Source organism: Hyperolius riggenbachi, chromosome 1 (genome assembly GCF_040937935.1).
Source record: "Hyperolius riggenbachi isolate aHypRig1 chromosome 1, aHypRig1.pri, whole genome shotgun sequence".
Classification (NCBI taxonomy): Eukaryota; Metazoa; Chordata; class Amphibia; order Anura; family Hyperoliidae; genus Hyperolius; species Hyperolius riggenbachi.
The window spans coordinates 511,464,280-511,483,354 of record NC_090646.1 but is presented as its reverse complement, the minus strand read 5'-3'; the positions used below and the strand labels follow the sequence as shown (position 1 = coordinate 511,483,354).

The window sequence follows — 19,075 nt, the reverse complement described above, 5'->3', positions numbered from 1 at the left end:
TTTGTGATTGGGCTAACACTATCGAGTTGCGGTAAATCGGATTCCTGCGGAATTCCGATTTTAGAATTTTGATTGGAATTGCAGAAATTTAAATTCCCGGGAATCCGAATGAGCATCCCTTACAAGATCATTAGATCTTCTGATTTCTTTAAATAGAAAAAGGTACTATCAATATAGCTACTATGGTGACTTTGCTGTACATGGTTTGCTTTGTTTCACTTTAATTTTTCTGCGAGAAGTATTTTAATTTGCGAAGGAACAATTGTAAAGAAGCAATGTTACTCAGTAGCAGCTACCAGATGTGTGCATTCAGCACTTGATGTGTTCATAGATGTAAAATGATGTTCCATTTTTGAGTGGTTTGGGCGATACGTGCAATGTAACATCCACTGACCATCATCCTTACTAGAATTAGCTGATTGGCCAATGTGGACAGAGACGTCCATTTTGCTTGATGAATCCAAACTGTGGTGGTGCTAAACACCCACTTACTGACAACTGCTTACAGGGTATCATTGTCTGGAAACTGATGTTTCCAATTCATAACAGGTGATGCATTTGTTGTCACTGATTCATTTAGGCACTAGTTTAATCACCACTGCTTTTTCCTCTCTGTACTGTTGCCTTGCCAATTGCAAAGCCAGATACTTAACTAGAAAGTAATTACACATGATGTGGAACTATCATGATGGGCAGCCACTTAATGCCTGTGAATATTTATGTGCATCATCATCATCACACTCCATCCACAGGAACGATGCAGTCCACCTCTGTCTGTGATAGTCACTTCTCTGGTTTTGTCAGGTCTTGCACTGAGCAGGCACCTAGCTAGAGCTCTAAGGGGCTCCGTACTCAGCACTTTGGCACCGCTGGTAAACAGCTTCCAATATCCATCCTTTATTAATGCTTATTTACAAGGTCAGAATACCAGGCTTTGTCTAAATTATGTCTATAAAGCTAACCCTCTGACGGCACAGGTACCGGTAGTTTAAATTTTTGGATTCTATTGAGTCCTGACAAGTTGCTGAACTTAGCTGGAGTTTGGGTGTGGAAGTTAAGCCATATCTCACCCCTTAAAGATGGTCATACACTATTTGGTCATTTGAATAATTTGACATTAGTGTCACTGTAAAAATCATATCTAATGAAAACCTATTGAAACTTTTACAATATTCCATTGTCTATAAGAATATGGGCAGCATCAATGTTTGATTCATTGGCTGCTGTATGATTGGTGGGAGTTGAGTGTAATTAGTTGGAGTTAGTGTTGGCACATGGTGGGTCATTAGTCAAATGCCAGTCAGGTCTGAAACTATCTTCAAGTGTACAGCCCCTATTTCTAAATTACCAGCATGATGAAAGGGACTGTACAGTGTAGTGTGGAAAACCATACAACCACTTTATCTTTTTATAATTTGACCCACTACGAAATGTAATAAAGATGGGACGGGGGGGGGGGGGGGATTGCATCATACCTATACAGTTTGGTTAAATCCTGTACCATTAGCTTGTTGTGTATCAACAGAGTTACGTGAGCCAGTTTTAAGTTGGGCACCGTAAAACACTTTGTGCATCACATTTTATATGGAACATTAAAGTCTGCCAATTCACAGTGTCAGAAAGGGGAGGGGAGGGGATGGTCTGTTAAAGCATACCTGATATGCATAAAATAAAATAATGATAGACTCTTACCTGTTGCTAATCCAGAGTCTGAAGGCTTCCCTGATGGTGCTGTGGTCCACCGTTCCAGCGCAGGGACCCTCTAAGCTTATTAGACAAGAGTTTATCGAATATGTTTTCGTGACCGCACACCCATCCATGTATGAGCGCAACCATACTGTGTATGCATGAGTACAGTCTGTGCCTGCACAGTAGCATGAAGCTGCTCATGCAAAGCTTTTCTTCTGTGCTACTGCGCAGACATGAGCTGTACTCGGGCATGTACAGTATGCCCTGTCCATGCTTGTACAAGGACAGGAGCACAGCTGCAACAAGAAGAGGGTCCCAGGCAGCAGCGGTGAGGTCGAGGATGTTATTGAAACGTCTGGAGCATCCAGAGACTTCCCACTTCTTAGGTAAGTATCTAACTTTTCCATTTTTAAACTCGCAGGTTTTCTTTATTGATTACCACTAATCAAAGCACATACAGAGGTGAGAATTTCAAGAATAGCTTCAATGATGAACTACGGTAATACAATGGCTTAAAGGAAAGACGAATAGATATAAAAGTTTTTACATACCTGGGGCTTCCTTCAGCTCCCTCTGCACCTATCGCACCCACGCTGTCTTCCTCGCGTACGTTAAAAAGGGGCGCTGGGAAAAAAGGGCGCCGGGTTTTTAACGATAATCATGGATAACGTTTAAAATTGTATTGTACTGTATTTCGTTTAAAATTAATGTTTTTTAAAGTTATAAATCATTAAATAATGTGCATTAAATCGGCAATTGTAAAAACGTTAATCTTTCGTTTAAATAGTGAAACGTATAATAACGTTTAAAATTTTTTTTACTAAGTAACCCTCCCTGTACCTACCCCTAACCCCTAGACCCCCCTGTTAGTGCCTAAACCTAAGACCCCCCTGTTGGTGCCTAAACCTAAGACCCCCCTGTTGGTGCCTAAACCTAAGACCCCCCTGTTGGTGCCTAAACCTAAGACCCCCCTGTTGGTGCCTAAACCTAAGACCCCCCTGTTGGTTTTTTCGTTTAAAAATAATGTAAAAAAAAAAAGTACTGTTTTTCATTTAAAAATAATGTTTGGGAAAAAATTTTGTACTGTTTTTCGTTTAAAAATAATATTTAAAAATGTATAAATCATTAAATAATGTGTAATCATGAGAAACAGTAATAAAACATTAAGTCTCCGGGCGCCGCTTTTAAAACGTTAGTTTTCTCCGGCGCCCTTTTTTCCTATCGGGCGCCCATTAAACGATATTTATTATAGGAGTGAATGGCGGCGCCCGATTTGTCCACTAGCCTCAGGCGCCCGAATTTACTGTTTCCGTCTTCCTCTGCCTCCTTGTTCTCCCAGTAGAAGTCCTGTTAACAGGCGCAGAATGCTGCCAAGCCTGGGAGCAAGATGGGTGTGCAAGCCTGGGCAAACTGCACCTGCGCTGACTGGCTCCTACTGGCTAAGATATCGGGGCTTCTACCGGGAGAACAAGGAGGTGGAGGAAGATAGCATAGCAGCGATCAGTGTGGAGGGGGCTGGAGGAAGCCCCAGGTATGTATAAAACTTTTATATCTATTCGTCTCAGGTACAATTTAAGGAGGGTTCATGAGGGGCCTCTCTACTCCAGGGGCCCCAGTGCTTTCACTACCTCTGCATCTCCTATTGCTTTGCTACTGTCTGCATATGTATTATAAGGCCATCAGTGAGTTGGGCGCTGAATGACGGCTCTCCCTGGTGCCACAAAACGCCCTGGTGGCGTTAAATACTAGTCCCCCTCCGAGTTGTCGCAACTTGGAGGGAGATGTAATTTGGGATTCGGCAACCACCAGAGCCCCAAATTACTGCTACATACCATGCGCAGGATTACATTGCTGTTATGGGGCGACTGGTTTTGGCGCCCGGCGGTGATCTCTGTGCGCTGAAACCACCTGCTCCGTGCTGTCTTTAGCTAGCTTGCTGGGTGAGATTTTCTATTAGTATTTAGTAAAATGTGTGCTACTGTATATGGATCATTTTCCATGTATGTATTGCGTCCAACACTATTTCACATCCTCTGCATTGTATTCTAGTTGTGGCATGCCTTTGTGATTGTGTAAAAGAATTTGAAACTTATTTTTCTGTCATTTTATGATGAGGACGGGGCATAGAATTGAATAGCTATTGAACCAAATTTGTTTTGTATTTGAGGCCCCTGTGTTTTTTTACTCATAGAATGGGGGCTGATGTTTTACCTTCTTTTTTTTCTTTTTTTTTAACTTCACTTGAGTTTTCTTAAGCAAGGAACAATGTATAAGTGCTTGATGTTATCTGCAGCCTTTTATGTAGTTTTCTTTCAATAAAGGAAACATTTTACAACCATTTGGCTTAGAAACTATTTGAACGAAAGACATTCTTGCAAAAACTCTATTGCCTTCAATGTTGAAAACATTGATTTTTTCATATTTTCTCTTCTCTTTTACAGTGACAGAGAGTCGGGCGTCAATGGACAATATACAGCGGTTTGCCTCAGTCCCTGTGTATCTCCCAGTGAACTATCATGTTTGTAACTCTGAAATCTCGTTTTTCCTTAAAGAGGCCAATCAAGATCTCATGAAGAACTCAAGTCTACAGTCCAGGACTGAACCTCTTTTCATATATAAAGCCAAGGTGCCCCCAGCCATCAATGCCACCTATGGACCCTATTCAGCAGAACAGACTGTGCCCAAAAGTGTGATAATTACCTCAAGTACTTTCAGTTCTACCAACAAATTCACATTTGACTGGCAACTAAAATCTCACATTATTGAGAGCTCTATATATTTTGACAAACCCAAAGTACAGGTGTTGTTTCATATCACAGGGAGAGACTGGGATGACGTCAATCCTTCCGAGATTTTGCCATGTGTTAGAATGGTTGCCATTTCAGAAAACAGAGAAATTTCATCCAGCTGTAGACTGAGGGGAAATGTGGGATTATGTGTTGTGGAACTGGAGCTTCTGCCCAGCTGGCTGACAACATCTCCTCCTACAGAAGATCGTGTCTTCTTCCCTCCATCACAAGGAATCCCAGTGGAACTGCATCATATTGTCTACACCACTGGAGAAAATGAGGAATGTTCTGCAGAAGAAGCTAAATGGGCAAACAGGATCCAGTCCAATAGGGATGCTGTCCACAAAGTCTCCAGTGCAATGCAAAGGTTTGGCAGTGTAATTGTTTATCCCACTCAGGAGACTTTGAGGATGTCTCTGCTCAGACTGGATAGCAATATTCAGATACGTTACCCACCTGGACCAGTGAAAGTGGGAGACATCGTAACTTTCTTCGTGTCCATAGTTGGAGGCTCAGTGACACATCAGTTTATGTTAAGGTAGGCTGCTTTTATATCATATTGCTGTATAAAGTACCTTTCATGAGTTTTAGTTGACTTTAGATATTTTATGTCAATAACTGCTCACCAGCATCATAAAAATTCCATAATATGCTAATTCTTTAAAACATTAAAGTCATTTTAATAACACCCACCACTAAAGAATGAGAAGGCCAAAGGTTTACCAGCCTAATGTACACCAAACTTTTAAGGTCTTTTGCATTGTAATGAAGAACACATCCAGGGGACAACAAGCTCCATACCCGAGGGTGATGGAGGGGCTGCCACTTCTCCACCATTTCGCAGTCATTTCACACTTTATTTCCTCAGGGGTTCTTTTCTTTGATTCTTTTTTTTTTATCGTAAGTTTTTTCAGTTTATTGCTAAGCGCTCACACTTTTAATTCATTCATTGGAACCAGAAGGACACCATTATCCTAGGTTACACAGCTAAAATCCACAGGCAATAGCCGGAAGACGTGGCCATGCTTACAGCAGAGAATGGTTTAAACTGTTGACGTTCCTGCAGAGAACAATGGGCCCCAAAGGACATTGATCTAACCAGAAGGATTGCTACAAGAGAGGCCAGCAACACCTATACTAACTTTAGATTTCCATTCAAAGGAAAGAAAAAAAGTGAATATATAGTTTTAAGGTAAAATCTAGCAATTTTGCTGTCTGATCAACCATTTGATTCGATCATTTTATTAAATCGAGAGAGAATCGAGTGTGTCCCAGTATGCTCGATCGATGAAAACTGTCCGATATGTCAAATCGACCAACTTCATCGGTTGAGCAGGATGGAAGATCTCGGTTGATCAGATGATTTTTATTGACAAAGAATCAATTGCTTTCAGAACATGGAGGCAAAACATTGTTCAGATCAAATGGAAAGAAGAATGGCATAGGATCTCGCTTGTAGTGTGTGGGCCACTAGTCGATTGACATTTGATCAACCACACTGTAGTTGATCACCTACTGAAGTCGATTGCTTTGTCGATCAAAGTAAAATCGCTAGATGTATGGCTACTTTTAGAGTTCATTTTGCTGCAGTGCAGTAGAGATATGATATTGCCACAGAAAACAGGAGGACCTGGCTTTTAGTTACAAAGTCTGGGGGCCTTACTTTTGCACTGTTAAAGACTTGTTTATCTGAAAAGTAAAGCGAGGCTCTCTTCTTCTACAAACCATTACTAAGTAACGCCTGAGCACAAGAAACCTCTTAAATGTTTATATGTTACTAGTAGGCTGTTTATATGTTACTAGTAGACCCAAACCTATTTAAAAAGTGGCTCTAGGTCTTTCTGTTTTTGCTGCCGCTGCCGCCAGTGCGCATGCCCGCAAACGACGCATGCGAGCCCGCCCACCTCGCTCGCCCGCCTCGCTCCCTGGTCCCGTCCAGCTTTCCATATTTGTTACTGCGCACATGCACAGTAGCAAATAACAGGGACACGGGGACAAACGCTGGACGCAGCGACACAGGGGTTTTATAGTATAGGATACCTAATTTTTTAGACTTTTTTTAGTGGTAAACCAAATAGATAGCCACAACAAATATGCAAAGAGAACACTGTACTTTCCTCTCATAGAAAAAGTTGTGTAAGTCTGTGCCTTGGACTGTTCACCTTAGATTGCTTGGCGTCTGCTACTATTGACTTTCAGTATAATATTGCCAGCTTTTGTTTTGTAGTCTTACAACAGTGAGGAGTATAGTAAATTGTGAAGTTTCTAAAGACAATCCTCCCATTACTTGTAGGCATTACCTCAGTAGATAGCAGAGACTGAAGCATAAGTCATTTAGGGTTAAAGTAAAAGCAGAAGGCTATTACTTTGTACAAAACACTACACATGGGAACAGAATAGAGTAAACAATCACACAATAATGCAGAAGACCAAGACCTGGCCATGGGCCACAATCTTATGGAGGGTACAGCAACAGGCTGGAAAACAGCGGGAACTTTGGCGTGGGACCTGAAAGACTTTTAGGGGCTGGAAGAAGCCCCAAGTGAGTAAAAAAATTTTTTGGGTTTCTTTTAAGTTTGTCTCATGTACCCCTATCGCGAAAAATTGTAAAATGTAAAATACAGGTAATTACATACAAATAAGAAGTATGTTTCTTTTAGAGTAAAATGAGCCATCAATTACTTTTCTCCTGTGTTGCTGTCACTTACAGTAAGTAGTAGAAATCTGACAGAACCAACAGGTTATGAACTAGTCCAACTCTTCATGGGGTATTCTCAGCAGGGCCTTTATTCTTTATAAAGACACTCCCTGAAAAAGATGTATACAAAGATGCTGGCCAGCCTCCCTGCTCGCAGCACACTGATTTGTCAGTTGGACGGAGCAAGTGCCATTCATAAAATTCTTTTGAAAATAAAGAAAGCCCAGAGAAAACCCCATAAGGAGATGGAAAAGTCCAAAACCTGTCGGTTCTGTCAGATTTTTACGAGAAAAAGAAAAAAGGGCTCAGGGTTTGCCGCTAGTAAAATCTTGCTAAATTAGCGATATTCTACTACTAAATTTCCATAGTAAAATATCGCTAAATATATTGGTAATATTTACTGATATTTTACTATGGCAAAACCTAACCCTGCTGTCACATGGAATCCTCCCTCTATCAATGCTTAACCCTAAAACCCCTCCCTGATGGTGCCTAACCCTAAGACCCCACGTGTTGATGCCTAACCCTAAGACCCCCCGTGGTGATGCCTGACCCTAAGATCCCCCTGGTAATGCCTAACCTCCTCTAAAGTTTTCCTCCCCAGGCAATCAACATGAATTTCAGCTCCCGATTAGTGGTAGCGTTTTGAAATAATCCCAGGCACTGGGACTTGCGGAAATGCAAATAGCAGCATTGCATTGTGGAATAACAGCATTGCGGAATAGCAGCATTGCATTGCGCAAATGCAATGTCGCTATTTGCATTTCCACAAGCATTTCCACAGTGCAATGCTGCTATCCCACAATGCAATGATGCTATTTGCATTTCCGCAAGTCCCGGCACCCAGGATTATTTCAAATCACTACCACTAATTGGGTGCCCGAAACTTACCCCAGCGCCGATATTTCAAATTACTACCGGTAATCGGACGCCTCCAGGAGCCAAAATTTACTTTGACTGCCGCATATTGCTGCCATTATGAAAGCCGCAATTTGTGGCAAACAAGGTACATTTTGGCACCCAGAGACAACCGATAGTTGCCGCCGCTGTGCGCCCAAATATTCTTTCTTTGCCGATATTCCCGGCTTTTATAATAGGTGCCTATAGCGGCACCATTTTTTCTGAAAGGGCTCCTGCGCCCCTTTTTCCCGCTTCGTCTCCAGCGACTTATCTTCTACCTTTTTGAAATGAGAATCAGAAACAAACATATTTGGACAGATTTCACACCCTCATCTCACTTCCTAAGAAGCATGCCATTCTAGGTTTATCATCAAAACATACATTTTAGGTTTTCAAATTACATTGCTTATTTCTTCCATCAGCAATCTTCCTTAATATTAACTCTGAAAAATAAGACATGATGCAATTATTTAACGGTTGAACACAAAATTAACTCATTTACACAATTTAAATTAGAATTCACCAGAAGGAAATATACACTCGGAGGAGACATTAGCGTAGGCTTCATTTCAACTTCATTTGCATTTGACCTCATAACCCTCATAGCTACTCCAGGATATGTGAGCTGGCAGCATGAGCTACTTCCTTTATAGACTATCAGATAAGATAGGCAGGAAACGCAAAAGAATGCTGATCATAAAGGTGCCTATACATCTAGCGATGTATGTACAGATTGACCAAGAGACAGATTTCTCTCTGATTGAATCTAATAGGAGAGAGATATGTTGGCTGCCCAAATGCTAGATTCACACAATACAATTCTCTGTCAGATTTACCTGCCAGATCAATTATTTCCAACATGTCTGATCTGATTTCCAATTGATTTTCCTACTGATTACCTATAGAAGTAAAGGGAAAATCGGTCGGAAGTCATATCGGACACGTTGGAAATGTATATCTCACCTGTCCAGCTGCTGTGGCTTCCAGTCTCCAGCATTGTCTCCCCCGAGTGCCGCTATCACACAGAGTCACCATGTGGTGGTGTGTATAACACGTGGCGTATGTGTGACATCACACACACCTGGTGCAGCATGGGAGCGAAAGCAGATGAGACAGGTAAGATTTTTCAGTGAGGGGGACATTTACACTTGGGGATGGGCAGGCAGGCGGTGCTCATCACAATATCCAACACTGCTACTGCCGCGTCGGACCAAGATCTTTCCCGCATGTCCGTTCAATGCATTTGACCGATTTCGGGCCAAATCAATGATTGGACATGCTTGTCGCGGTACCGATTTTCATTCTACTCAAAAGAGCTATCTAATTAAATGGACAATCAGGCCACATTAACTCTTTTGTGGCTGGATTAGAAACTCTAACACATGTTTAGTTTACTTTATATACAGAAGCACCGTATGCTGAAGTATTTTTGTTTTTGCCCAGAGGTATGTCTTAACTCCTTTTTAATAAGCAAATTTTTATACAAATCTAAACAAGCAGAGGAAATAGAGATGGAGGGATTTGCTTACAAAGAGGCACATTTGCGAGCTGTGTCCTGTGAGGTTTGAGGACTTCACATGATTGAGTGTGGCAGTTTGCATTACATGTAAGAGAGATCTCCTCAAGGACTGCCATAAGGACTGCCATAAGGAGTGAAAGTTACATGTATTAATTGTTTGTGGAGTGAAGAGGGAAGGTAAAATACTAATCAAAAGACAAGCAGCACTCCCAGCATAAACAGAAATGCATCCCTGTCACCCAGCTGCGCGGCTTGCTGCTTTCCTCTGTTCTTTCCACCTTAATTGAAACGGCTGTGTCTCAGCAGCCTGAAGTTTTGTGACATCTCTCCAGGTTATTTAACCACTTCAAAGTCAAATGTAATGTGAGCAAGCTGTTAAAATGCAGTCTGGGTAAGCCCGGATCCATCAGTGCAGTACATTTTTTTTTATTATTTGACTCGGTCACAGTCTTGCTGGCAATAATGGGATCGGATTAGCCAGTTTTAATTAGTTTCATTTTCAAAAGACTCAGTCAAATTTTTTCCCCTTCTTACATTTTTTTTCAATGTGGCAGATCTAGCCAATTATCTTCAAACAAGTTCTCCTTCCATTAATATGTTTTGTTTTATTGCAAATGTCAGAAGGACGGTTGTAGGTGAAACAGAAAATGCTGGTTTGTAAGGATGCAATGCCTGCTTGTGGAATACTATAAAATAGAGGTGCAGGTATGGGGTGGTCAAACAACACCCTGGAGGGAAAAACAAACACAGATACAACAGAAGCCCCGATGGTGCAGTAAGTCACGCCAAGAGAAGGAAGGCAAAAAACAAAATGTTTACTCACAAAGGAAGGTTGCAGTAGCCAGTAGGGCATTAAAGAGGAAAATGTTGGAGCAGGGAACTTAGCTCTGTGGACATGGAGAGGCCCATGCTCATGTTAAAATTGGGCAAATGTTTGTATGATCTGGTGCCACCTTCATGCAAACACAAAATTATTATTATTATTATTATTTTTTTTTTTTTTTTGCCATTTTGGACCATTTGATTCCATGTGCATTTACATCAGCTTCTGGGCAGTTTTCTTTTTTTGTCAATGTGTTTGCATCTAGTTGGCTAATCTAATAAATCCGCACTGTGAAATTGCATTGGGTAGCTCTTAAAGGACTTACGAGCCCAAAATGTCTAAAAAAGCAAAGTACCTGTAAGCTGTTTAAATGCACGGAGGACGCCGTCCGCGCCCTCCGTGCAGTTCCGCCGGGTCCCCTTCCTGAGATCGCCCCCCGCGCCGACCCCGACCCCCCAGGCCGGGTCGGGCTCTCGTGCCGCTCTCAATATGGCCACTTCCATTGGCCGCGGCTGCGCAGTCCGCCTGGCCGCGAGTGCGGCTGCGCAGCTCTACGGCCAACCCCTCCGATCCACGCTACAGTGCGTGGTTCGGGGGGTTGGCCGTAGAGCTGCGCAGCCGCACTCGCGGCCAGGCGGACTGCGCAGCCGCGGCCATATTGAGAGCGGCCTGGGGGGTCGGGGTCGGCGCGGGGGGCGATCTCAGGAAGGGGACCCGGCGGAACTGCACGGAGGGCGCGGACGGCGTCCTCCGTGCATTTAAACAGCTTACAGGTACTTTGCTTTTTTAGACATTTTGGGCTCGTAAGTCCTTTAAGGGGACCACTAAGGATACAATTTGCCAAGCGATTGTTTATGAATAATTCTTTATATGAACGATCGTAAATGATTGTTTTGGACTTGAAATGGACAAAAATCTCCTAACCAATCCAATCTAATTAATGAAATCGATCTGAAAATTGGATCAATGTCATTGATATGATCGATTGATTAGGAGATTTTTGTGCATTGGTGGTCCCAAACTATTATTTACGACCATTCATATGAAGAATCGTTCGTAAACGATCGTACAGGAAATTGTATCGCTAGTGGTCACCTTAATATGCATTTTTTTGTACTTCCATTAACAAACGCAAACAGACAAAAATGCAGCAAACAGTACATATGCAGCTGAGCAAAAATTAACATATGTGTTCATTTCCAAGCGCTTTTAAGAATAATCACATTGTATTTATTCTTTTCTGGTTCAAAGAGTTCACTTCCTGACTGACGTCAGGAAGTGAAAATCTAAATCACTAAGCAAAAGCGCTTAGAAAAGCGCTTTTCTAAGCTCAAAGCGCAGGGAAAAGCGCTTTTAGAAAAGCTTAATAAATTGCTCAGCGCTTTCGATAGTACTGGCGATTTATAATGTGAACAAGGCCTAAGGGCTGATACACACTACAAGAGCTTTTTAAGAGCTAGAGATTTTAAAAGCTCTTGCTAATGCAATGCAATGGGGGACTTTTACAAAATCACATCGCTTTAGTGTGAACACACATATAGGATAACATTAGCAATGCTTTTAAAATCGCAAAGCGCTTAGAAAAGCTCTTGTAGTGTAAACAAGCCCTTATAAAAACAAGCCCTAATAAAACACATATACACAAGCATAACACTGGCAGGAAATAAATACAGCAATTTGCATGATAAAGTGTCCTTGCAATTAGCAAAATGCATATGTTTGGGAAATGTAATTGCATTACTCTATTTTGTATCAGAGCTTAGAAAGTGTTATATAACAACAACCAGTAAGATGGAGTCTATATTCAGTATATAAAAAAATGACTTCCATTTCATGGAATGTTAGCTTCTCATGTGGTAATGTGCATTCATAGCGGTGCCTGTCACACTGCTCAAGGGGCGCCTGGTGTGGTGACCACATTACACTGTGTACATCCCATCAGACCTCCAAGGGACTTGTCTGTGGTCATTTTGAGGCCTTTACAGCCCTGAAAAAAAAAGTAACAATTCTAACAGTAAGACCACCGGCAGATGTTCCCAGCTTCCTATTACTGCAATACACCACTCCAATCCTTCCCTAACATCTTGTTAAACTAGCATTGCCTTCAAAAAACAGAAACCAAATCTAAAAAGCTATTACAATTCTTTCACTGCAGTAAACCAGAATCTGAATGGCTGATAAAGGTCAATGTACTTTATAAACTATCATCATTTATACTTCAGTAGTATCTTACTGTAACCTTCTGGTATACAATATCCTTTGACTTTCTTGTCAGTTGAAGCCTATTGTGCACCTTGTGAGCAATGGGGGAAGATTGCAGTGACCAGTCTGTGTTTGTGTTACTAAATTACCATTTACCATGATATGATTGTTAATTTAAAGCTGAAGGCAGAAACAAAACAATGTTCAGCTGTTGTTGCCAACATTGAAAAAGCAAACTCGAGCTGTGAAAAGAAAAAAAAGTGTAATACTTACCTAAGAAGAGGGAAGCCTCTTGATAGTCCGAAGGCTTTCTATGTATTCCTCATCACCTCTGCCACTGCTAAGGACTCTCATGCATGAGCGCAACTGTACTGTTCCTGCGTGAGTATGACTGCGCCTGTGCAGCTCGAGAACAAGCACCTTCAGCTTAGTGCGCTAGCATGGCTGTGCATGCGCAGGCACAGTACAGCTATGTTAGTATATGGCAGTCAGAGTGGCCATGAGAACATATGCGACAGCACGACCCATGCACAGCAGAGCACAACCAGACAGGTTAGCGGAGGTGATACCGGGATATCTGATTGCCCCAGGAGGACTGAGAGGGAACCCACGCACCACATGGGGCTGAAGGAAGCCCCAGGTAAGTATAAATACAGCACTATTCTAATCTCATGTTTCCTTTACGTGTCTTTTGGCTTACAAGCGTTTACAAAACAACGTCATCAAGGTTTCCCCAGTGTCCTAACTAACATTTAGTCCAAATCCAAATCTGCAAAATTCTGACACCTGCGTGTAACAGCTGCTAAATTTTTTTACAGTTGTGTCAGGCTTATGTTTTTACATTGCCAGTACAACGAGGAGTCTGGAGACTGAGAATTTGGATAGCAGTGGATTGTTCCTTACAAACCAAGATTGAGTAATTGTGTGTTAGGGTTAGGAAAAGTGGGCGGAGCTTACAGGGCTAATATATATATATATATATATATATATATATATATATATATATACACACATACATTTTTGGGTTTAAAAGGAACTTTCTCCCGAATATATTATTATACAGGGCTGCTCTTACCTTGTCATGTCTCTCTACTGCAGCCTGTTCACCGGCTGATCTGGCCTTGGTATGTATTCTTCCAATTTCTCTCCACCAGTTTCAGCTTTGACTAGCCTCATAACTGTGTCTCAAAGCTGCAGTGTCCTCCTGTTTTTCTGCTTTCAGTTGGACAGCCCTAGAGGGTCATGACCTGGTAGTCATTTACAGCAAATGAATCTGCTGTCCACTAGGGGAAGTGGGCCAGCAATACTTGCGGGAAGCTCTGGTGAAGACCAGTGACTACTTAGACTGTTCTCTAGGAGAGCCTATGCCTACCACCAGTGACTGGTAGTCAACAAAACCTTGACACTATCCTTTTTCGGGAACCGAATGGGCTGAAAACTAAACAGTACATCTAAATACTGAATACGGGTAAACTATCACTTGAAGCAATGGTGAAAGATTGTTTTAGGTAATACTAATCCAAACAGCTGTACATGCCTTTAGCTGGCTGCAAATTGAAACGGAGAGGTTTTTTTAAAAAAACAAAACAAAACATTAAATTAGAAAGATTAGAGCAGCACCATTGTGTGTTTATGTGACTTGATAGGAGCAAAAGCATTTACTTAATAAAGACTGGATAATAGCCATTCTGGGAAATATCACCGTTAAGTTAATATTTAGCATGCACGGTGCTTTTCACGGCTTATGTTTATAAATGTCTATTTTATTTAAGTACATTAAAAACACTAACATCTGCTGTTTGACGATGGCACATTTTCCTCTGAGACATTGATGCGGGTGCAGAGCATTTCCCTTTGCATTTTGCGGCTGCAGGCTTCCCTGGAGTATAACTGCCAACTGCCAATACCTACCTCCTAACAGGTGCTCCTCCTCAGGGAACAGTTCAGCAGAATGCCAGATACGGCTGGATCTATTACACTCAGTAGTTTATTATGTGTGTATGAATTGCGAGCATCTCTCGTAGATTTGTACCGTTTGATGCGAGTCCTGGTTAATGATGCCGGCTTATGTGCAGCAGGTATACCCAACAGAAATCTGAGCAGAAAGCAGGCACAGGGTCTTTGAAAGAAAGTTTGCAAATTAGCAGTCTAGTCCTGAAGTCTGCGCACATGTTTGCTGAGTTACCAAGTGAATTATCTGACAAATCCATTGAAAAATTTTAACTAGAATTTTGTGTATAGGTATTGCAATATTCTATTGTGCTGGTTTAGTTTGTCCCGTGAGTCATACACATACCTTATAAGAGAATGATTTTACTCATGCTCCTAATTAACAGTGCTTCATGTTAAAGCCTAACTCCGAGCAAACATGTCTTTTCTTCTCCTGTGTAAACACTAAAATATAGAGTTTGTTTTTAATTTGGGAAGTTTCTTGCCTGGCTGAAGTAATTTTAAATGCATTGTTAACACATTCAGTTGAGGAATTCTTTCACCGGGAACTTTTTGTATAGTCTCTAGACCTGTCTGTTGTTTCAACAGCTATTTTCTGCAGTACAGATTCCAGGGTCCAGCTAGTGCCACATTCTAAACTACCTTATAGGGCTGAAGCAACAATTACAACTCTGCCTACTTTTGTAGCCGATTTTGGCATCTTGGTTACATCAGGCGCAATGTATAGCCGAATTTGGCATCGTGGCTACACCAGGGCCTTTTGTAGCCAAAATTTGGCATTTTGGCTCCACCGGGTGCCTTTTGCAGCGGAATTTGGCATTTTGGCTACACCGGGTGCCTCTTTTAGCCGAATCTGGCTTTTTTGTCTATATCAGCGCTGGCGCACAGAACAAGAAAAAGACAACAAAGGCTTACAATCTAAGGGCATGGAGGAGGAACACACTAGGTAGGTGCGTGTCAGAGAAAGTTACGGTGTGGTAGAAGAGGTGCGTCTTGAGGGCTTGTCATACTTCCTGGCCAGCAGGGAGAATGTCACCACCGGAGAGGGGGGGGGGTTAGGCATTTGCATTTGACACTGTCTCTGTAGGGCAGGGATGAGCAGAAACTACGCCAGTGCGAATTTACGCATCGTAGTTTGCATCTACGCATCCTAGTTCGTAGGTGAAGTTGCAGAACTACGCTTACGAATTTACGCGTAGCGAAGTACCGCTACGCGTAGCTTACTATGCGTAGTTAACATGTGTATTGCGTAGTGAACTACGTATGCATTACTCGCGTCTATTTTTCTGCGTATGATTGTATGCTTACAAATTTACTGCAGTTACTGAGGAATTCATGCGTAAAATTTTCTGCATACAGGCATAAGCATCCGCACACAATATGCTTCGCACTACGCGTAATAGCGTATTTTAACGCGTATTCTACGAAATGCATATGAAGCGAATATTTGATTTTGAAGCCGTAGTTTGGCGAAGCGTAATTGCGTAAAACTACGCGTAGTTCCAGCGTAGCGAAGTTGGTTGACTACGACCATCCCTGCAATAGGGTAAGGGCAGCTCTAGGGAAGTCCTGCAGGCATGTATGGGAGTGGGTCAGTCGGAGGTTATTAGAGGTTCAGAGGGGGCGGACAGGTGTATATCTGTGGATGAGCTTGGAGGTGTAGGTTGGGCAGGTTTTGTGCACAGATTTGTAGGCCAGGCACAGAATCTTGAAACTGATCCTGAAGCAGATAGGGAGCCAGTGTAGGGATTTATGGGGGAGGGAGGTGTCATGGATTTAGAGGGGTGTGAAGTATGGATGTGTCTTGCTGCCATATTCATGACTGATTGAAGGACGCAGTTCAAGGGGACCCCTGACAGAAAGGAGTTGCAGTAGTTGAGGCAGGAGATGGTGAGGGTATGTGAGGGTGAATGTGAAGTTTGATAGTGTCCAGTGTCAGGAAGTGGTGGATCTTGGAAATGTTGCGAAGGTGGAAATTGCGGGCTCTTGTGTTTTGGATGCCCATGCAGTGGGCCTTAGAGGACAGGTTTAGGAAACACTGATTTAGAGCATCTTTCTAAAGCATGCTCAGGTGTTTCTTGATACCTGATGACCAGCCATTAGGGATCAGACACTCAGGAAAACCATGGTCGACTGCTATTGTTTTCAGCTGCCTGCTGTTCCTTGTCACCAGTGATCCCCTTATTCTTGTCAGAAGAATCTGCCCCCCACCGCCGCAGGAACCGCAATGCATGCCAGCTGCAGAGCCCCCATCGGACACTATGGGCACGCACCCCTCCCCTCTCCTTCACCCCCGCTGTGACTGGAGTCGGTAGAGGTTGTAACACATGTGCGGGGGGGGGGGGGGAGTTGGAAGGCAAGTACCCTAACAGCAGAACCTGAGGAACTGGAGGAAAATCACACAGACATGTTAGAGGTATATGAACTCCCTGTAGACCACAGGTGTCGCCCTCCAGGCCTGGAGAGCCAGATCCATGTCAGTGTTTAGGATGGACTGAGAAAGAAAGGAATGTGTTCTACCTGACGGACCACACCTTTCCTGATTCAGTCCCATCAATTAATTTGAACTGTGTCAAAATGTGTGAGGACCTTGGCCCTCTAGGGACCGGTTTGACATGCCTGCTGTAGACAGTTAGAAATAGTCAATGACATGTCGATAATTCCAGGTTGCATGCGCATTTCATGCAAGCTGTATGCAGCTTTGGAAAAGTAAAAATCAGCAGGAAGTGCATTTAATTGGTCTACTTCCAAGCTGCATGGAATTTGCAATACATTTACATGCAGGTTGTGATCCTTTGCATCTCATTGGCCATCTCTATAGACACTGCCCTGACTGGGGAGTAACCTGGGTCTCTGCACAAGCTGGCTGCCAACTGAATCATTGTCTTGATGTTCTTTTTTCTAAAATAACAATGTGATAATTAATTTGTTAATGCTTATGACACTCAAGGTTTCCATTCATGAAGTAACTGAGCCGCTCTCACTGGCTGTGGAATCAGCTGGCACAGTAATGAAAGGGTAAGAACTGTTTTCCTCACTTTCTATGTGTAATAAAAGTTCACGTCGGCAGTCATGAATACCAGCTGGAGAATTTCAGCGTGTGTCATTAAGTTCAAAAGCAAACACACCCCCCAGTTATGTCTTTGAAGACTTTATCTCGAGCCCCCCGCATCGCCGGTCCCACAATTCATCACTCAATGCCATACCAGCCCTTTGGGATTTCCAGAAATTATCATGCTGGTGTTTGATTTTCCCTGGTTATAGTTCTGCTGTGCATCCAATTAAGTTTATTTATTTCAGCATCCAGTTCTCATATGATCTATCATAACTCATATCCAATTAAAATATTCATTGCATATAATACTGGGGAAACTGTAGAAAAATACCCTGGGGGTGGATATTTTTCAGCTTTCCAATTTTGTTCATTTAAATCAATTAAAACTTGCCTAGAGAGCCGGGGATACTCGCTAACAAATTTTCTTTTCAATGTATAATTACTGTGTACTATTACAAATACTGCTCAGGCAGGAGGTAGCGATAGGGTGTGTGTAAACTGTCTGATTCTGTCCCAGTGCACAACACACGTGAGGTGAGGCTCTAGGCTCTGTGGAGCTATACTCTTAGGGGTATTGATGATGACATCAGCACCATCAGCCAATAGAAGTTCTTGTTATTGAACAGGGAGGGTTTTGTGTTTCTTGGACAACCTCATGATATTTTCCTATTTCTTAATGAGAAAAAGCAAAGGGAATGATTTCCTGCACTTGTGTATAACTTTACCTGTCAGATGGGTCACATGGTGTAGGGTGATATTTGTTAGTGGGATGATGCCATGTACATTATTCTCTTCCATCACATCTGGATAGCCTTGATTTGCATACATACCATCACAAGGTTTAGCTTTGGAAATCCTGTCAGCTCCCATTGGGTAATTTTTTTTAAAAGTGTTCGGGTGTATATGCACACATCCAATTTTGATTGGCCAATTACTGGCCAATTTTACCTTCTCCATATAGCATGATGGGCAACAGACTTTGAATACCATGAACAGATTGTGGAGATATGGCAATTCACTTTTTCTCCTAGGTTTTCTCCTAGGAGATCATTTTTAACCTTCTTTGTAAAAGATCATTTCAGGACTTTGCAATGGAAAAAAATACTTAAAAGTAGATGAAAAGGTACCTTAAAAGTCATTTTGGGTATTTTTTTGCCTGCTGGTGGTTTAAAGCAGGGGTCCCCAACCACCGGGCCGCGGCCCACTGCCGGTCCGTGGGCAGTTGCCAGCTGGGCCGCGGCGGGTCTGGCCTCTCGCCCCTCCTCCCCCCGCGGCCGCCGCTCCTGTCATCTTATGAGCTGGCGGCCGCTTCCTGTCACTGATTCCCCCAGTAGCGGCTGTCCTCCGTATAGCATCTCCTATTACAGCAGCGCTTCCTGTGCGGCTGCTGTAAGGAGGGAAGGAGGCGGGGCAGCGGCTTCCTGTAGCGGCGTTCGCCGTTACCATGGGA

The 19,075-nt window shown here is 42.6% G+C and overlaps 1 protein-coding gene across 2 annotated transcripts in view; it reads left to right on the top strand.

Annotated features, from left to right (window-relative positions):
• Positions 1-19,075, top strand: part of TMEM132B (transmembrane protein 132B) — a 799,707-nt gene that overhangs the window by 178,287 nt on the left and 602,345 nt on the right. For both annotated transcript variants that reach the window (XM_068243776.1, XM_068243784.1), the window contains exon 2: positions 4,131-5,016. In XM_068243776.1, the coding sequence (XP_068099877.1) occupies positions 4,131-5,016 (886 nt within the window). The remainder of the gene's footprint in view (positions 1-4,130; positions 5,017-19,075) is intronic.